Source organism: Mugil cephalus, chromosome 1 (assembly GCF_022458985.1).
Source record: "Mugil cephalus isolate CIBA_MC_2020 chromosome 1, CIBA_Mcephalus_1.1, whole genome shotgun sequence".
In the NCBI taxonomy this organism is placed as follows: Eukaryota; Metazoa; Chordata; class Actinopteri; order Mugiliformes; family Mugilidae; genus Mugil; species Mugil cephalus.
In genome coordinates, this window is record NC_061770.1 from 2640643 (window position 1) to 2659835 (window position 19193).

The 19193-nt window shown below is 38.4% G+C and overlaps 2 protein-coding genes across 3 annotated transcripts; both read right to left on the reverse strand.

Moving 5' to 3' along the window:
• Positions 1-4302: 4302 nt before the first annotated feature.
• tmem82 (transmembrane protein 82) lies at positions 4303-9222 on the reverse strand. 2 transcript variants are annotated; one of them, XM_047591790.1, is made up of 6 exons: positions 8980-9222; positions 8797-8866; positions 8437-8635; positions 6661-7075; positions 6236-6423; positions 4303-5192 (listed from the first exon to the last, which is right to left on the reverse strand). In XM_047591790.1, exons 1-6 carry the CDS (start codon positions 9068-9070, stop codon positions 5079-5081), a joined length of 1077 nt encoding a protein of 358 aa, XP_047447746.1. In that variant the 5' UTR covers positions 9071-9222; the 3' UTR covers positions 4303-5078. The 2 variants fall into 2 exon arrangements, with proteins under 2 accessions (XP_047447746.1, XP_047447736.1); XM_047591780.1 differs by having other exon boundaries at positions 6236-6447.
• Positions 9223-12024: 2802 nt separating this feature from the next.
• mad2l2 (mitotic arrest deficient 2 like 2) lies at positions 12025-17889 on the reverse strand. Its single transcript, XM_047591803.1, has 8 exons — positions 17552-17889; positions 17177-17295; positions 17003-17074; positions 16812-16912; positions 16620-16714; positions 15632-15705; positions 15397-15489; positions 12025-15261 (listed from the first exon to the last, which is right to left on the reverse strand). The coding sequence occupies exons 1-8, from the start codon at positions 17589-17591 to the stop codon at positions 15223-15225; spliced, it is 633 nt and encodes a 210-aa protein (XP_047447759.1). The 5' UTR covers positions 17592-17889; the 3' UTR covers positions 12025-15222.
• Positions 17890-19193: the final 1304 nt, after the last annotated feature.

A 19193-nucleotide genomic window follows, 5' to 3' on the forward strand; every position in this document is an offset into this window, starting at 1 on the left:
TTTCACTTTATTTTATCAATGCACAAATAAAAATCACAAAACAAATACAACTAAAGTAATTCCAGATAGTCCCCCCACCCCCTACCCACTAGCCCTTATTGTAAATTTATCATTTGTGGCGAGGACTAGTAGATTTGATGTACTGATTTACTTATTACTGATAGCCTATTAGCCAAAATTAATATGAAAGAAAAAAATACGTCAGAAAAACAAATTCAGTCAACATGAAGGTTTTGGTGATATCACCCACTCCACCCCCACCACCTCACAATTTAAAACAGTCTATAAATGTCGTGTTGAACCTTTTGACACATAAAGCGGAAACTTGAACACAGGAAACAGGAAACTACAGGACAGTTGTGGGCGACTGTATGGTAATGATCTGGGCACATGGCAAGCTTCAGTACCTCAATAGTTGTGACTTATACAGTTGGTGTAGACCCCATTAAATGTAATTCTATCCTTATTTTCAGTAGATGCTCATTCTGAAGTTAACAGATCAACTTTGTTATTCTTTAAATCTTAATAACAGAATAAATTGTGATCTTATAGTATTACTGAGTTTAAGAGAGATCTTTGTCACCCTAATTTTGCTTTTATAATTACATTTTTTTGCAGATTTAAAAATTTCCAGAACACAATGAGTGGTTTAATCAGTATCAAAATAATGTCATCTGTTGTTGTTGTTTTATTTATTTATTTTTCACCAATCCAGTTTAAGAACTTCTAATCTATTTTACTAAGACGTGTATGTTCAACAGAAAATATAAGGAAAAATAAGGACTGCTGCCTTGAAACTACTACTAGTGTCAAAAAAACTATTTAAATAGAAAGAAGGTAGTTGACACATGAGGGAAGGTGTTCATTCAAAAACATGACCACATTTAAATATTACATTTGACATGAGTCAACATTCACCATCAACTGACAAATAAATAAAATAAATCACAAATGAAAGGATAAGGCACAGACATACTGAGACAGCAAAAACCTGCCCTAGTTTAACCCAGAATTTAACAGAATGAAAACAACAGAAGCTGAACATAAAAAACACTTGATTAAAATGAGGTTTGTATAAGTTTTTTGCTTTTAACTTGTGTTAACATGTTGTCAGCATTTGAAAGGCTACCTTAGGTCTTTCAGGAGGAATTAATATTTGAATCATATACAACTGCTCCTAGTTGCAGTGGGACACAAAACGCACAAAGGACTATTAAGTCAAGAACTTTGACCTGGCTTAGCTCTACTTTAGGCTAATAAGTAACAGGAAACAACTGGGCTGACGTCCAAAGGTCCATGAGAGCAGAAGTGATAAGCCCCAGTGAGAGTTAAATAAATCGGCATTTTAAAATACATTTTTTACTTTGAACGACAGTCCTATTGAAAATGTGATATATATCTTTCTTAATTACATGGTCAACGTGGAAATAAAATGGCGGCTGAGCTGAGTTTTTCAGTCCACCTACTCGATACGTTTTGCCCTCAACCTGTAAAAGACGATTATTGGTTCAGAAAAGCCCTGTAACAACAGTACGCCATCACTCTGCTTTTGTTACTATATTAAGCATTACATGCCGACGTGCGCATGCGTTGAAATGCGGTAACAGGGGAGACGCAAACCTATTTTGCGCATGCGTTTGATGGGCCAATGAGATGAGGACAGAACAATCTAGAAGTCGCCAGAGGAGGTGACAACAAAGGGAGCAGTCAGTTCAATGGGCATTTTCACCGCACTCGGATGCCCGTGGAAACGTCCTCTGAATGCGTCCTGGGTGGAACTATATTCCATTATAAGACTATTAAATCTACGGGAATACAGTCTTCTATTTTGGTGGATCGGCTTAACACCAAAACTAAATTTCCTCTTGTGATTTTCAGACCTGGGATTTTATCTTGGAAACTGGACCGTCAAGGCTAATTATCCCACGGAATGACGGGACCTGAATAACAAAAACTCCATCATGGAATATGTTTCCGTCTGTCCACAGCTCTCAATAAAGACACATCTAATGGGTACAACACCTCCGTCAAAATGTGGATTTAAATCGATGAGTCGCCGAACCGATAAATTAACAAGAAGTCAGACCCTTCACTGTTGTGTAACGGTTTAACGGCAATAAAAAGCTAAAACAAAAAACAATATACGCCTTTCATTAGTTCTTGCTGGGGATTATAATTTAGTTTCATGTAGGAGAGCACAAACTCGTAATCTTCATGTTTGCTTAGGTTAAATCAAATATGTATGTATTGGCTATGTGCACACACACACATACGTATATCAATCTTATCACTCTTAGGTCTTCAAGTGCAGTTTCTTTTGGTACAGACACAGACAAAATACTAAACAAATCCTAAAACAGACATTAAAAAGATTGATTCCATAAAAATTAAATTTTGAGTATTGGGTCATTTTGGTTCCACTACACTACTAATGAGGCCATGATTTTTGTTAGCAGACCCGTTTTTCTGTTGCTGTGCTTCATGTCTCCATAAAGTCAGTACATTTGAAAGTTCTTCAGAGACAAAAATGGCTAAAACAAGGAACCTAACGCAGGAAACACATCCGAAGATACAGATTCTCTGCCAGGAAGGGTACAGCTGCTGTCAGATTGCCAGAACGTGCAAATGCAGTCCTTCAGTAGTTGGATACACTGCAGAAATACAGACGAACCAACAACTTGGAAGATGTTGGCGCCCAAGGGTTTCTTCAGCAAGAAATGACCTGATCTGCATGTGCAGGGAAAACTGACGAATTACATCACAGGAGCTCCAACAGCAGTGGTCAAATCAAACTGATGTCTAGTGTTCCAGCTACAGTATATGTGGTGGACTTTTAGATCATGGCTTAAGGTCCTACAAAGCTGTGAAGAAGCCCCTGATCATAGGGGCTTCTTCACAGCTTTGTAGGCTTCATAGGGCCCACAAAAGAACTGGACAGTGAGGCATTAGAAGAAGATTCTGTGGTTAGATGAGTCCAGTATCTTCCTCCTACTAATGTGAGGGTACGCAGGAGACCAGGCAAAGCATTATCTCCAGCATGTACAGTACCTACTGTCAAAACTGGTGGAGGGAGTATCATGGTTTGGGGATCCATGAGCGCTGCCATTCTCCAAACCCACATTTTCCCTTTTACACATGCACTGTACCATCAAGGTCGAAACTGGATGTTTCAACAAGATAATGCTCCTTCCCACACATCCAGGAAGTAGTAGAACTTGGCTGCAGGAGCTCAGTATCCAGGTCTTAGAGTGGCCAGCTCAATCCCCATTGAAAATCTGTGGTGGATTATCAAAAGATCTGTTTCAAAGCGCAAACTAAAGAATTTAGAAGAATTAAAAGTAGTAATTAAAGAAGAATGAGGCAAGATTACCCCTCAACGGTGTGAAAGGCTCGTGGGCAACATGCCAGCCAGGATTAGAGCTCTACTGCTGCTAATGGCAGGAGTACTAAATATTAATTTGATGATGTGATGGTTTATTTAATTTTTGTTCAGTTTTGAACACGTTCTTTGTTATTTGTTGACTTTGATGCCAACAATGCTGAGAACTGACATGCTGAAACTATAAAGAATTTAGTTTAAATAGTTTTTCTTGTTAACAATAAATAAATGTATGGTATGCATGGGTGGTAAAAACATTTTTATTAGTGTATGTCTGCCACACCATTTGAAACACACACAAAAAATGATTTTTTCACAAATATTTCTTGAGATTGTGTAGAATTTTAAGGATGTCTGAAACCTTTTTTTTCCCACAACTATATATATATAACCTAGTCTTTTCTTTGTCTAACACCATTTTGTGTGACTTCACGGCACTAACGCTGTCGTCAGCCATTTCTTTTCAAGCACACGTTTGAGAACGACCACCAAAGCCGAGGGGTGTTTATTAGGCCCTCATGTCATTAATGAACAAATAATGCATGTTTGTGTGAAAGTATGAGCTTACCTATGACCTAGTATGTTTGGTGTGGAGTTGATAGACTCTTTTAGCCATATCACTTACTGCACTTTGTTGTATAAGTGTATTTATTTGCTATAGTAGGGAAGTCAGATTTACTCTTTGGTAAAACTGCGTCATAAGCTGACTGTGAGTCTGCCCTGCCTCTTTCAGTTCCTTAATAAGTGTAATCACTTAATGAACCTTATGGCTTTGTTAATTACCTTAATGGCATTAAATGTGGGGAAAATAGAAAAGAAAATGTCTCTTGAGTGGTGAGAACATAATGAAAAAAAATAGATAATAATTACGTTGTATTTGCTCACTTACAAAAATCCCATTAATTACTGAACCTGATAACACACTGTGTGCATCTTTTTTTATTATTATTATTATTTTCAAAAATGTTAAACACAATGTTAAAAATGAACAGGGTTGCAAGAAACGTGTTGAGAAAAAAACAGACATAATGGACAATGGTCCATTGCATGCAACGTATGCCCGTTTTGGGGAGCTTGGTACTTAGAGTAGAACAGACCATTTAATATTTAACAAGGCTTATGACTTGTTGAAAAGAAGGGTGGCTATGTTGGTCACAGATTTTTTATTTTATTTATGAAATGTATTTATTTCACAAATTTCGAGCTGTGTATTATTCTCACTTTAACAGGTGAAAATAAACAAGAGATAGGCAATTTTTCATGTGGTTTCATAAGAATTCTGCACACCAGTAGTTTCCCAATAATTTAGCACACATATATTTTCTCCAAAGAAAGCCAAACCCTTACCTTAACTTTGCCTTGGATCGACAGAGCACTGTAGTTGTTCAATAATCAAAATAATCCTCAAATATACAACATGCTTAATAAAACAGTGAGGCCATGGAGGGGGTTACAAGGATTCTGAGCTAGGAGGTCACACATACCCAAAAGTGCATGGTAACTTTAGTAAGGCAACAGCAGGGAAATGCAAATTGCAGTAAGACTAAGATCCAGTGTTAAGAAATACTTTAGTTTGTGGCTGAAGAACTGTAAACTGTATTTGCATAACATTTAAAATATTTAATGGAAAAACAATACATTGCTGGTACAAAAGCAACAATAGCTTATCTCGCCTTAATATGACTTGGACTAAATAGACTCATTTGGAAGCAGTTCCACTGGATTTCAAAATCTCAGAGTGATGTTCCTTCTCATGTCGCCGTGGTTTTTGACGAAGGTCTCTTTTAACATAGCCCGTATAATCCTCTTCATCCTGTATGCACACAACAAATATGACAGATGAAACGCATGTGATGTAAGGTGGCAGTCAAAGTGGGGATTAAAAGAGTATGGCAGACTGTCCACTGACACAGATCTTGTATGCTAAAACAACAATGGTGTCAATATTATAGTATTTTTTAATTATGATGATCATTGCAATAACAATATGAACACTATGTTGATCCGTGTTACATTCATATGGTTTATTGTTACACATGCATAAATTAATCGCTCTCACATTTATATAACATTCACTATAACATTCATGTGTATGTATTCACTGATCAGTCGTAACATCATGACCACCTTCCTAATATTGTGTAGGTCACCTTTGTGCCTCCAAAACAATTGGGACTCATCAGAGAATGGACATGGACTCTCTGAGAGTGTCCTGTGGTGTCTGGTAACAGGATGTTGTTAGTGGGGCCTTTGGGTCCTAGGGGTTGAGTAGAGGGGCGTCTGTGGGTCATGATTGTTCCAGCACATGGGATGTGCTGCATCCTGCTGGGGATGACTGCTGTCATCAAGGAGTGTCATTGCTATGGGGTGGGGGTGTCTGGTCTGGTCTAGATGGGTGTTACATGTCTAATTAGCATCCACATGGATGACAGGTCCACTAACACTAGCAGCACTATAGATAGATAGACTGGTATATACATACCATACAGTTAATGCCAAGTTTTTTTTTTTTTTTTTAATTTGCAGGACAGAGCACGTCAGTGTTTTAAATTTAACTTAAATGGATACATTGAAACTTCATTAGCTGAGACCACTTTCTGTAAAACTCTACACTATTTAATCAGACGAGCTCGGTGAAAGGAAAAGTAGGCTCAGCGCTCTGAGTCAGAGATTACTCTGACCTGAATCTGTCTTGGGGGTCTTAAACCTCCTCCACCTGGGATGCAAGTTAGAGAAGTTCGGTCTCGTCTCGGGACCAAGAATAATGAACACATTGATATTCGACCCAGTTTTTGGGTCTCGATGGACAGAAAGTGCTGACGGCCCCGTGTGCTGCTTTCAGGGAGTCTCACTGACCTGTGAGGATGCCGCATCCAGCAGATCCATAGTGGGGATTAGACAGCCGGCCTCGCCCAGGAAACACATTAAGATGTGGAGCACGTCAGCCCAGCGTCCAACAGTCAGCATCAGGACCATCAAACCCCCGAGGCGTACCACCACTGTGTTAAGGACAGCCTGGCCGCTGGGCAGACGATGCTGCTCCTCTGCACAACCAAGACAAGGTGGAACTATTTGACTTTATTTGAAACGTGAGTGCCCCAAAAGCTGATAAAACATAAACATGCTTCACTTAAACTTTAATGATTAGTCAAGACCAGGGAGCTGCATTAAATTGACACGTGTTTCATATTTCTCCAGTCTTGAAATAGGTGTATACATTGTCTGTCTGATGAGCTTTGCTCATTTTTTAACACATCTTTTTTCTATGTTTTTCTATGTACCTTGCATGTACACCACCAGCAGTGTGTAGCAGATAGTCAGTGGTGTCCAAAATCTAAGTGCTTCTGTTGCAGAGAGGAAGTGTTGGTTAATGATTGATACTGCAGCCAGCACAGCCACAGAGAAGGTAATGATCATAGTCCTGCACAGCATGGGCAGCAGACAGCTGCCTGATGTGAGGAGGCTGATGCAAATGCCGCAGTAGCGCTGTGAGCTATGGAGTTTATACAGAGCCATGACATGGTGCAGCATCCGAGTGGATTGCCTCGCCAGGAACCAGCTGAGTGACGCTGCCAGCAGCAGGCAAAGCCAGCGCTGGGCCGCCCCCTCGTGGAGAAAGTTCAAACTGCAGCTAAGGGCACAACCCAGTGAGAACTGGCTTTGAACTAACAGCTGCTGCAGAAATTTCTTGGACTCCTGGGAAAATAAAAGACCACAAACAGAACTGATGGACGAATCAAAGGAAATGATGAGCTGATTGTTGTAACAGATGTCACAAATCATTGTGACACGATAAAATCCAGAAATAAACTCAAAACTAATCACAGAAATATCAGGTTAAACAGTTGAGCTCCATATATATATATATATATCACATAATTGGCAGTGATTTCGGTATTTACATTCTTTACCTGGGTGACAGTACCAATACAGAAACTTAAAATATCTTGTTACAACTGAAAGTCCTAAAAAAATCATACTAAAGTAAAAGAGCAAAATATAAGTCTCTCTGACTGATATATTGTTATACACAGATCAGCCACAACATTAAAACCACTGTTAGGAGAAGTAAATAACATTGACCTTTTGGATGTGGCATTCAATCATGTGGATGTTACTTAGACTTGTACCACCCACCTAGACCAGACCAGACACCCCCACCCCATAGTAATGACACTCCAGCAGGATGCAACCTGACCTGACACACACACACACACACACACACACACACTTTAGGATAACTCAAAAAAAGAGAACTTGAAGAACAGCACAAGGTGTTGGCCTGGCCTCCAAATTCACTAGATGCCAAACTGATCTAGAATCCATGGGAGGATCCACAGAGGCCCCTCCCCTCAACCCATAGGAGCCAAAGGCCCCCACTAACAACATGCTGTTCCAGACACCACAGGACACCCTCAGAAGACCCATGTCCATTCTCTGATGAGTCACAACTGTTTTGGAGGCACAAAGGTGACCTACACAATGTTAGGACTGTGGTCATAATGATATGCCTGATCGGTGTATGATCACATTAGATTATTAATATGGAAGCATCAGTGTGTAGGCAGCATGTAAGTCTTGAAGCTCCTGGAGGTAGAGTTAATTTGAACCATATTTTTACAGCTTTGTGTTTGAAGTAGACAATGCAGATGAGTCTGAGTTGACTTCAGATGATTAATGGGAAAGAAAAGTAGAAACAGGAAACAGAAATGAGGTTTTCAGTTTTTGAGTTTTGAAATTAAACTGCGCAAGAAGCTCAGAGGAAGAAAACAATGAAATTGTTGAGCTGTTAACTTCTGAAATGTGATCCTGACTATGTACTGCTCTCAGAAAGATATCAAAGCCAGACTTCTCAATCATTAACAACGTGTTGTATTGTGTTTATTAAAAACTTATTGTACTGTGTATTGTGAACTCATTAATCGTATAAATATATTTAGTAATTAAAACAGAGGTATGGAAGTATAAACTATTACAATGGAAAGTACCTCAAAGTTGTGACAATATTTGAATAAATGTACTGTGCTACTTTCAACTACTGATAACTGGTTTCTTACCGGTCCAGCTGTAACCCATCCAGAGACAGCACGAAGACAAAATTCTAATACCACCAGAGAGGACACACGTGAGCCCACCACAGCTAATATCCCAGTCACAAAGAAAAAGTGGACTATTCCAGCAAGGCCAGTATTACTCTTCTTTTGTTGGCTGTTCGTCCTCTCACTGGACGTGTCTTTAGCATACTTATCACTCCAGCTGTGAGTTGGAAGACAAAATCAATCAAATCATAGTGCATTTCAAAGTGTCTACACCACTGCTGAAACATGACTAATTTACTGGTAATGAAAACATCAAATTATGCAACCAAATACCAAATTTATCATCATGTCATATGTAACAAAAGGCAGCTTGCTCACCTCTCCTCTACCAGTAAATGTATTCTCAGCAGGGAGCATAGCACAGAGATCCCACACGCACCTACCAGACCTGCAGGTCACATAACACTGAATTTGCATCACAGCTAATAACGCACTTTTAAAGCTCAGAAACAGCCTGGGCCCATGTGGTCATCAGAGGAAATGAACAGATGAAGAGCTCACCTTGAAGAAAACTATTCAGAGGATTTGTATCTAGAGCCAGCCATCCCGGTATGTAGGAAGTTGGTAAAAATGATATGATAAAGGAAAACATAGTGCTACCAAAAATAAAATCCTGTTCAATTGTGTAAAAAGGAACTGAAGATAAGCTTATTTAAACCTTCGCATACTCTAGATTCATATATTGTGCTTCTCAGATCGGGTTTTGTTTCGGTTGCTTCAACGATTAGCTTCGCTCATCCAGAAGCAAAGGTCATGTGGATGACGCAACGGCCCCGAGTCATAACAAGATAAAGGAAGCTGGTGAACCACGGGAAGGACTTTGCACTGTTTCTAAAGTAATGGCAGGGCAAGGACAAAATCTTTTTGGAAAATCTGATTTAGCATCGCACCTATGTTTAACCATACAAGTAATTAATCCGGGTACTGGTTGCAAAAGAAGAAGTACAAAGTCTGGTTTTAAATCGGAATGTGCAAATGTTCACAGTATTAAGCAAGAGGTTGGAAATATTACAGTCCAGAAAAGGCATGAACATAGTTTTTCTTGTGATGTGACATTTTGGCTGTGACTGTCTGACCTCACACCTGTAGGTGGGCTCATGCCTATTAGCAATGATATCAGTGAGCTGTTATTTCCATAGCTCAATATCTAAAAAAATAACCAAAAGTTGTAAAATAATATTTATTCTAAAGCACTTGATTGATACTTTACCATTTTAAAAGGAAAAAGAGGAGACACTTCAGGATGAAAATGTAACAAATCAGAATTAAGTACATAAATACGCATTTTAATGACTGACTGTATTATATTTATTTACTTTAAATAACAGTTTTTGTAGATGTAAATGTACTTACAATTTATCATTTCTGTTTTTATTGGAGATAGAACTCAAGTGTGACTTGTAGATATAATTATATTTGTAGATAGGTAGTGTAATTCCCACTACACAGACATGTTTTAATGAATTCATCTTACTGGAACACCCAGAAACAGACAGCTGGCATTGGATACAAGAAACCAGTGACTTAAAGGTTGTAAAATTTGTGTGTTCCATGTCAAACCTCAGCACGTGTCCATAGGGTGGCAGCAGTGTCCAACATTCAGTGTCAAGGCAGTCGTCAACTCGAACCAGGTCCATCAGACACAGGTTCAAGCAGGTGCCAGCCCTTTACTAGGTCTCATGGCTGGAGTCAGCTTTGATCTCTCACCTTGATCTAGTTGGATGAAATGTATATGTGGCATTTTAAGATAAGGCCTTATCACCTGATTAGCTTAAAGGAATTTGTTCATTTACAGCAGAAGTGGTGCGTTGTTATACCAGCAATGCTGACACAGTTCCTCTTATTCAACAAGCCAAAGAAAAGAAAAGTTGAAAGAGTAAAGCATATGTCATCTAAACTTTCCACTATCTGCTCAGGATGTGATGAAACCGGAGACCACATGGTACTTGAAGAGGCCTTTATCACTGAGAACAAGTCATATAATGAGGTGGATTACAGCCTGTAGATTTATGGCAGGCTGACCTCTGTGAACGCATGAACTATGGTCAAGGATTCTTATGGAGCAGGAAGCATGGTTGTCTGTGTCAGTCTGGGATTGAACGTGTTGGAGAGCTGAGCTTTCTAAGCAGCTTGTTTCAGACTCCTACAGGTGAGTGAAGCTGTCACTTGAACAAGCTAGGTCCTTAATCGTCAGACACTGCTTTTTGAATCAGAATATTTCAGTCACTGTGTCTGATTTAAATTATATTAACACATTTCAGTCTGTTTATGTGCCTCATAATGCTGCGCACATAGATAAGTGACACTCTTTAAACAGTAGCTAGTTTCTTTGGCTGTTGTGAATGTGCCTTAATCTTATTTTTATCTACCTGCAGACAACTCACTGTGTCCCAGCACAGAGTATATGTGCTGAACAGTGAGCAGTGATTCCAGCAGATAAATCTCAGAGAAAAAGTAAAACTTCCAACATGGACTCCAACAGTGGTGGGAGCGTCCAATATGATCGCTGGAACGAAAACAACATCAACATGAACGTAGAGGCTTCACAGTCTACTAGGACGAGGTGAGACTTAGCTGCTGTGTGTCATGATTACATTGATGAAATGGGTGTGTTTGGTTTGACATTGATCTTTTCATTTACAGTCAATTGTGGTACAGTGACTATTATTTAAACAGGAAGATCTTGATATGCTTTCATCCCATTTCAACGGCCTCCTCTTCTTACAGTTTGATTAGTAATGGCTGATGAGTTGTGGTGTTTACTCGATGGGATGCCAATGCAGATGCTTAACAAAAACATGCAAACTATATATCTTAGGTCACAGTAATCCTGTAGCTCAGTAAATCCGTGCAAACTTGAAACAAAAATAAAATGACAATAAAATAATGTGGCAGTTTTATTTGACCCTGCCTTCCTTTGTCTCACAATTACAGGATCTATAACAGAGTGTGTGTTGGCAGAACTGGAGCAGTGATAAAGACAGCAGCAGCTATAGCTGCTCTGGTGATCATTTACATTTTAGGATACGTGACGGGATACTACGTCCATAGCTGTTCAGAGTGAAGACCAGACAAGAGGTAAGAGACATTTTAAGATAAGACTCGCTCTAAAAGAGCACGCTCAGAACTGATTATTTTCACTATTTGAATTTATTTCAGTTGACACATATTTATTTTCTTCTTTTGCTGATGTCTTATGATCTATATGGCTGTTTGACTATATAAATGTTTGTAAAATATGATGTATTCAAATCACAGGGAGAACATGCACACAGAAAGGAGGATGGATGTGGACCCAGAGCTCTCCTGCTGGGAGGCGTCAGAGGTTAATACAAGCAGTTTTAATGTTTGAAACACTGTCATTCAAACTCATCCAGACCTTCTGCTCAGGTTTCAGTCTGACTTGTTCTGTGTGGAAAACATGTCATCTGTAGCAATCTGTAACTCTGCACACACTCCAGTACATCCTGCACAAGACGCAATGACAACACAACGACAACCTCAAAAGTTAATCATATAAGTAAATAAATTGCAGCTTCAGGAAGTTTTTGTCAGCCTGTGAAATTTAATCATTTCAAAAGATTAAAAAAATCCATTGTAATCAGTTAATCCTTGAAATCAGTATGTCTAAATAATTGATATATTTCACATTTCTTTTTTTTTTGTAAGCACTGCTGATTTGACATGAATTGCATGCCCTAGTTTTATTACAGTTCATAATTATTCGTCATATATTCCTCTGTATCACAAACAGATCAGAACAGGCTGCATTCTTTGTAAGCTCTTAATAAACTTGTGCGTGAGGCTTTTAACTTAATCATGTCAGTCTGCTCATTAATTCAAACAGCCACATCAAACTAAAGCATTTCCAGATTTTAAGTGAGTTCAGCTTCACACACAAACTGTGGTGCTTGAACCAACGCTGGCATGTTACAATAACATCAGCCTCAACATAATCGCAATAAAAGCGGATGCTTTGTTAAAACAGTGTTGTTTTTTTTTCCTGCAAACAGTCCCACTAAAAGCTGTTGAATGCATATATTGTTAGGGCCACCAGGACCTGATGCAGTTTTTGTTATTTCAGGTTACATTTATAGAATTAATACAGGTTTAAAAAACAAACTATTATCTTTGCGGTCAATTTGTCCCCATTCAGCATTTAACGTCTTTAACTATATTATTAACTCTTTTTTTGGCTCCATATTAAATGGCTTTTCCTAATTTGACGGAGACACTAACATGGACAATGGCCCTGACGTAGTATGTCATTGTTGTGTTGTGTTGATAATTGTTCTTGGCACCAATGATGAAAACTGAAAGTAGTAGGAGGGTTAAATCAATAAACAAAAATACCACATGAGATGTTTAGGAACCACTTTTGAAAACAGTCCTATTTTTAGGGACTCGGTAGTGATTGAACTAAACAAGTGGGTCATAAATAAAATGAAATAAATATATTAAATTATTGGTTATTAGTGATCCTTTGTCAGGCCTTTACTATGCTCGTCTTCAGCTGTGACTGGGTTGCTGTGTTTCTGTTGTTATTTGTGTCATCAGCTCCATCAAGATTAGATAAGGTGACTGACTCAGTCATTACAGAATATCCCACTTCTTCATCTTCAAAAACTCCTGAGTTGGTTGCACAATATGATTGTGGGTCATCGTCCATCTGCACTGTATATTTACCTGAATCAGAGTAGACACTTCAGAATTCATCTGCTAGAGACCCAGTGTCATTGGAAAGACAAGTGTAAGAGACAATAATCAGGTTATTAGTCTCACTAGTCTAAAGTTACAGTGAGCTGAGCTCTTCTGGCTGCCACATCACTGCAAACTGTTAAAGCACCTGCAAAAGGATTTCCTAAAATTAGGTGAGGAATAGCAAACACAGGAAGTGCAGATTTTTATGTGCACTTTGAAGTGGTCTGACGTCCTCCGAAGCCTTTGAGAAAACAGCTGCAGTTTATTGACTGTTTTTAAACATAATTCAGTTATTACTAATTCTAAAGATTTTATTTTGTTAATATAACATTCAGGCAGTACTACTTAACAATCAGATGCCTGGCAGGAAAACACATCATCTTCTTGAGTGAAAATAGCGACCCACAAGCAGCTAGTTGGAAAACTAAAAGTTAGAACATGTAATCTTTAGTGAGTACCTTAGTGTTGACTGAGCTTATTACAAAGAGTCATTCTACTACATTCACACTGCAATTCATACTATGACCAAGCCTTCTGGTGCTGTTGCTTTAATAAATGCTTTTCTTTATTTAATAGGCTTTCACATGAGTAATCACATTACTATGAGCAGTAAAAGATGCAACGTCATAACTTTGCACCTTGTCACACAAAAGTGAACAGGGACATTATTGCAAATGTATACACTAAGACCCCTTTAGTGCACAAGCACTCATGCAAACATATAGACTTAGATGAGATGAGCTGGCCTCTGACCCCTGCATAGAAGTAAAGTCACCCTCTCTATGGGGGTCATTAGAAATACAATTTATAGAGTGATCAATGCCTTACAGTAACAGTATAACACAGGTACATGTCTGTAGACGGAAAGCCCAGATGATAGCTATCATATCATTATACTGCTCTACTTTCTTCTTGAATTTTACTCTCAAAGTTATATTTCATCAAGCGCTCTTAACGTTAATGTGAAGATTTCTTTGAGGACTACAATATGATTACCTTAATCCATTTTAATCATATTAGTTAAATGTGAGAGGGTAAGGTAAATGTGCAGCCCCTCCCATGGCTGAAGCTCCTTTAAACAAGGCACTTAACCCCCGAACCCCATCGGGGCACTTCTTGCAGAGCTGAAGTTGTGGTTGGACATGTTTATTGTTGGGACTTCAGCTGCTATGGTGGTTTAATCTACAATGAAATGGATACACCCAGCTGTAATACATCTTAAATCAGCGGTGCTTCTTCAGATAGGTTATCAACACTACCGCAGGATAATGTCAATGAAATGCTTAACTAGCAAAACCATTGTCACAAACACGCAACTGCTGTATGTATAATGTTACAACCATTACAAGCAAACCAGCCAGAATCATAACAAGGCAGCTCTACTATTGTCAGACTGCTGGAATGACAAACATTACAGTGGTTAATGAGGCAGCTGGTGAACCAGTTCTTCTAGTTTCCTGGTTAAATACAAGGGTGCAGCACACCTGTGCTTGACAAGCCACAGCTGACTGTGCACAGATTCTCACTCTAGTCACAACCAGCAGCAGTCTTTTACATGACAATGAGCACAGCAGTTACAGCTGATGACTTACAACTAGAAGGCTGTGCATTTGCAGTCTGCATGTTCTCCCTGTGGTAACAGGTAATGGGCAACAAACAAATGAACCCAGCAATTTTTTCCACAAATTTGCAACCATTAAAGCAAGGTAATACAAAAGTAGTCCTCAAATAAATTTTTGGTGTGACCATGCAGGGGAACAGTAACAATGATTTCATGTTACACAAAATTTTACAATGCATTTCAGTAAAAACAGATCCATGTTCGTGCATGGAATGGAATATAATCAATTCTGATACAGACTGATGATTTATCGGGGCTGACACCTCTTGCAGTAGATTAATGTAGCACATAAACACATTCCACATGGAACATCTTAAGACACACTATGTTTACAAAAACTCATCTCAATTTTCTGTTCAGGAGTCCCTGTTGTTACAGGTTAGCTTGTGCCGCAGTATTAATCATCTCTGTAAAGTTAGCACCTATGTTTTCTGGGCTCTCTCCTCCACATATAGCTGCATCTGTTAAAGGCAAAAAACTGAGCATCAGCAACAGTAAAAAGAACAATCAAAGTCAAGATTAAGCCTCAACTAGGTTGCAGTGTTTGTATGTTTGTCTTTGAAAAGTTAAAGATAAGTTGGGATCTCTCTGCTTACTTTTACTATGTCAGATGTCATGGTCTTCAGTGGAATGAGTCGAGGCTCCTGCATGTGAACTTCCTGCTCATCAGCGACTATCCATGGAAAATCCTGAAGGGGCAAAAGCACATATGTGACCTACACCTGTATATTATATTAATTGGAGATGCTTGAATCCAAACAAAAACTAAACAGGCTGAAGTGCATCATGGGTGAATGAATAGATGTTTGTGTTCAGTATTAAAAACCTTACCTTAATGACTTGAACTTTCTCCATGTTGCGTGTAGCAGCATCTCTGGTGTGTACTAGTACTGTAAAAGAACACCCTATGACCAAAACCAAAAAAAGTCAAATAAGTCTAGAATTCACATCTGTTGAACATCACTTACATACCAAATAATGTCCTAAATTTCTTGTCAGTACAAATTAAGTTACTTTTAAATGTGTTTAAATTTAGTTACTTTATTTCAGTTCTTAACTACCTGGATATTCAGGTCAAATAGTTTTAAGTATATAAAGTATTGTGTTTGCTCTTTAGGTTGATGCTGAAGAGTTGTACCAGAGATAATTCCTCTCAGATTTACAAACATTAATTCCAAAATAACTGAATAATTAAATACAATAATGAAAACACTGAAACATTTGATTATCAGAACTAGTTGAGCATTATTCATCCTGATAAGCATGGTGACTTGCACATAAGGACAATCAAAGTATAAGAGGTCTTCATATTATGATGACTTGATTGTTTATGAATAAGGGGACGTGGCACGTTACATTGCAACTAACTAACACAGCGCAGTAAATAATTTACTGCATTTAATGACAGAACTTTAATGACATTGCACACAAGTTATTATCTCCAGTAGCAGGTTGACGTCAGGTGTTTAAGGTGATAATATATTAAATAGAAATATATATAAATATAAAAAAAAACAGATCTTATAATCTGTTAGCTATGTAGTTTAACATTCCTTCAACAACCTTTTCACAGCCATGGGATATGGGTCCATACATTTTATGAACCCTGATTCTATCTTTCAAAGGCCGGTCAAAGTTTGGAAACTGCAGTTTGGGAGAAATGTTTCTTAACCTGACTGAATCATGTCAAGAGTGAGAGCAAATAAAACACCTTTCCAAAGCTTTTTGGGGTATGTATGAAATGTATGCAGGTGACATTGTGCGGATACCTATGTGTCTGATGTACATCATTTATGTAATATGTAATTAGTGATGTTACCTGGTGGGTTGTTATTTAAAACAGCATCACACACACTGATCTTCAGGATGAATGCCCTCAGTAGCTGCTCCACGTGAGACAGTAATGTGTCTGAGCTGTGACAATCAAATAACAGTTGGTGGTCACCAAGAAAATGAATAACAAACATGTATACACTTTATAGCTATGACTGATTAAAAAGCAGAGGGAAACCTGATGGACAGCAGCGTAGGTTGAAAAATCTCAAACACAAATCTCTCTACTGGATGATGCTCCTTGTCCATGATGACTACTACCACCTTTTCTGCATCATTCTGGGAGGTAAATGAAGGGATTCAGCAATATACACAAGTAGCTGTGAAGGAAATCTTATCCCAGTATTAAATCTTTAGGACACGTCTTACCTTCTCTATGAGCGGCTTCACACAATGTAACGTGTCTTGAATATACTGATTCAACTCTGGGTGACATGACATCTGGAAATAAACACACCAAAGATAGAAATCAGTGATACAAATATGCCAGCTCCTCTTAAAACCTGTAAGTTCAGTAATTACGGTGTTGTGCAGCTAATTCACCTGCACAGGTACGTTGTATTTCTTTCGCTTCTGAAATATCCCAGAGGGATAAACTTCGCGGACATACAGGATGAGATGAATAGCGACTTCCAGGAACTCACACAGGATGTCAGCAACCACTGAAGAACAGGAGTCAGGTGGATGATGAAACATTTCAAGCTTTTAGTTTTGTTCTCATATTATGACAGTGCCATATACAATCTATTAACTCACATTAAATGACATGTAAAGCTATGTCAACGATTTAGCAAATGACTCGCCATTATAAATGAACAGATTATCTGTTAGTAGGCAATGTCCATTTTTTTCTAATTTGTCAGGGGCCACTGCAAACGAAGGGTTGTTCCATACAAGTAATTCGTTCGGTTACGTTACCTTGTCCAAAATTGAGGTCTTGCCTCGTTAGAGTTGTCATGTTTTATGTCAAAATCCTTAAATCGAAACACCTGGGTGATTTTCCTCCAGCTAGCTAACGTTGGCTCTCATGAGTATCGAAGCCGTTTAAAAATGCTCTTTAGTCGTCGCCCGATTTGACGAGAGAGGAAGAAAGAGGTAACATGTCACTTTAACATGGATTCATATGAGGCTGAAAAAAAGCAAGCCAGCGTTTTAAAATACACGGAAGATATAATCCGTGTAAGGACGCGGAACACGGCTTTTTTATTTACTGCTACCGCTTTGCCGCGCATCCCAGTGACGTATTTTGTTGTTTACCAGTCACTTGCTGTGCCGTCCTCTGGTGATGACGTAACTGGATTTACATTTATGTTTGCGGCTCTGCTAGCCTTTTCACACCCGTTTATGCCAAAAATGCGAACAACAGCGGTTAAAGGGCGTCTTTGCTGATGAAGCCAATTCTGTACGCAGACAAAAAATGAATAAATAAATAAAAACTGTGTCGTAGATAAAATCTGGTTATTTCTTCTGTACAATCTACTTTATTTCTCCTAACCATAAAACGAATAACACTATTGAAATGTAACTGTAATTGTAGTGGACTGTACACGGATGTAAGTTTAATGTTGTTTAGCCAGTAATTTTGGTGTCAAGACTGTATTTGAATTAGGATACTATATTAAGACGTTTCCTAATCAAATGTAAAAATCTGATCCCATCAGTGTTATGTTTTCTGCAACACAACCATGACTCATAATTCCACCCAAAGGCCTGTAGAATCCAAACTATCCTTGAGTAGTGCCTCTCTCAGGTGAACACTGATGTCAAACAGAGACACACGTGGGACTGAGAAGTGCTGCTATGTTACTTCAGTGTTTTTGTACAGCGAGTTATCTTTACTATGGAAATTTAAAAAGGGACATTTCACAGTATGGCTGAAACCTATTCTCCTCAAAGAGTAGCTGTTACATCTTTATAACTTCATTCAAATTATATCACTGTATAATCTGTGGATTGTTCAAGGCCATTCAGGTGGTGTACACTGGCATCATCAAATGCTGTTTTTTTTTTTTGTTTTTTTTTTTTTTGTTATTGTTGTTTTGCTTTTTTATCTTAAAGATCTGACCACCAGGAGGCCTCCATGAGTTTAATAAATCTGAGAGCAGGGCTAAAGAGAGACAAGTCTTGATGCTTTATTATTTCTTGAAGAGATTTTCTTACATTGTACAAAGCGATTGGACAGTAGTTGTGTCCGTTTCGGGTATAATTATTGACTCCCACTAGTTCTAAGCTCAAAAGATAATTTGAAGGTTTCTCACTGACAGTCACAACCCCATCTGTTACAGAGAAAGGATGGCATGCTAAAAATATTGTATAACTGTGTTTACACGGTTAAAAAAATTCTCATGGTATTTAGGTTGTTATTGTTTGACTTAATTTTAAAATATCTTCGTGGTGGCTTGGTAGGCCCTGTCATCTTTTTCATGTCTTGTGTTTTTCTTTCTCAGGCAGAGATTATGGAGCAGAGCACTGATTCATTCAGTTACTTCCAAAACAAAAAGAAAAGGGTAGAAAGAAAATGAGAGGGCAAACCAACAACCCATTGCTAGAGTACTGGTGC

Coding starts and splice junctions, on each gene's coding strand:
- tmem82 (XM_047591780.1), bottom strand. CDS start 9,070: ATGTTTTCCTTTATCATATCATTTTTACCAACTTCCTACATACCGGGA. Junction 8,867..8,979: donor TCTGAATAGTTTTCTTCAAG/GTGAGCTCTTCA, acceptor TGTGACCTGCAG/GTCTGGTAGGTGCGTGTGGG. Junction 6,448..6,660: donor GCTGGTGGTGTACATGCAAG/GTACATAGAAAA, acceptor AAAGTCAAATAG/TTCCACCTTGTCTTGGTTGT.
- mad2l2 (XM_047591803.1), bottom strand. CDS start 17,591: ATGACAACTCTAACGAGGCAAGACCTCAATTTTGGACAAG. Junction 17,075..17,176: donor AATACAACGTACCTGTGCAG/GTGAATTAGCTG, acceptor GTTTATTTCCAG/ATGTCATGTCACCCAGAGTT. Junction 15,490..15,631: donor AGAAAGTTCAAGTCATTAAG/GTAAGGTTTTTA, acceptor TTGCCCCTTCAG/GATTTTCCATGGATAGTCGC.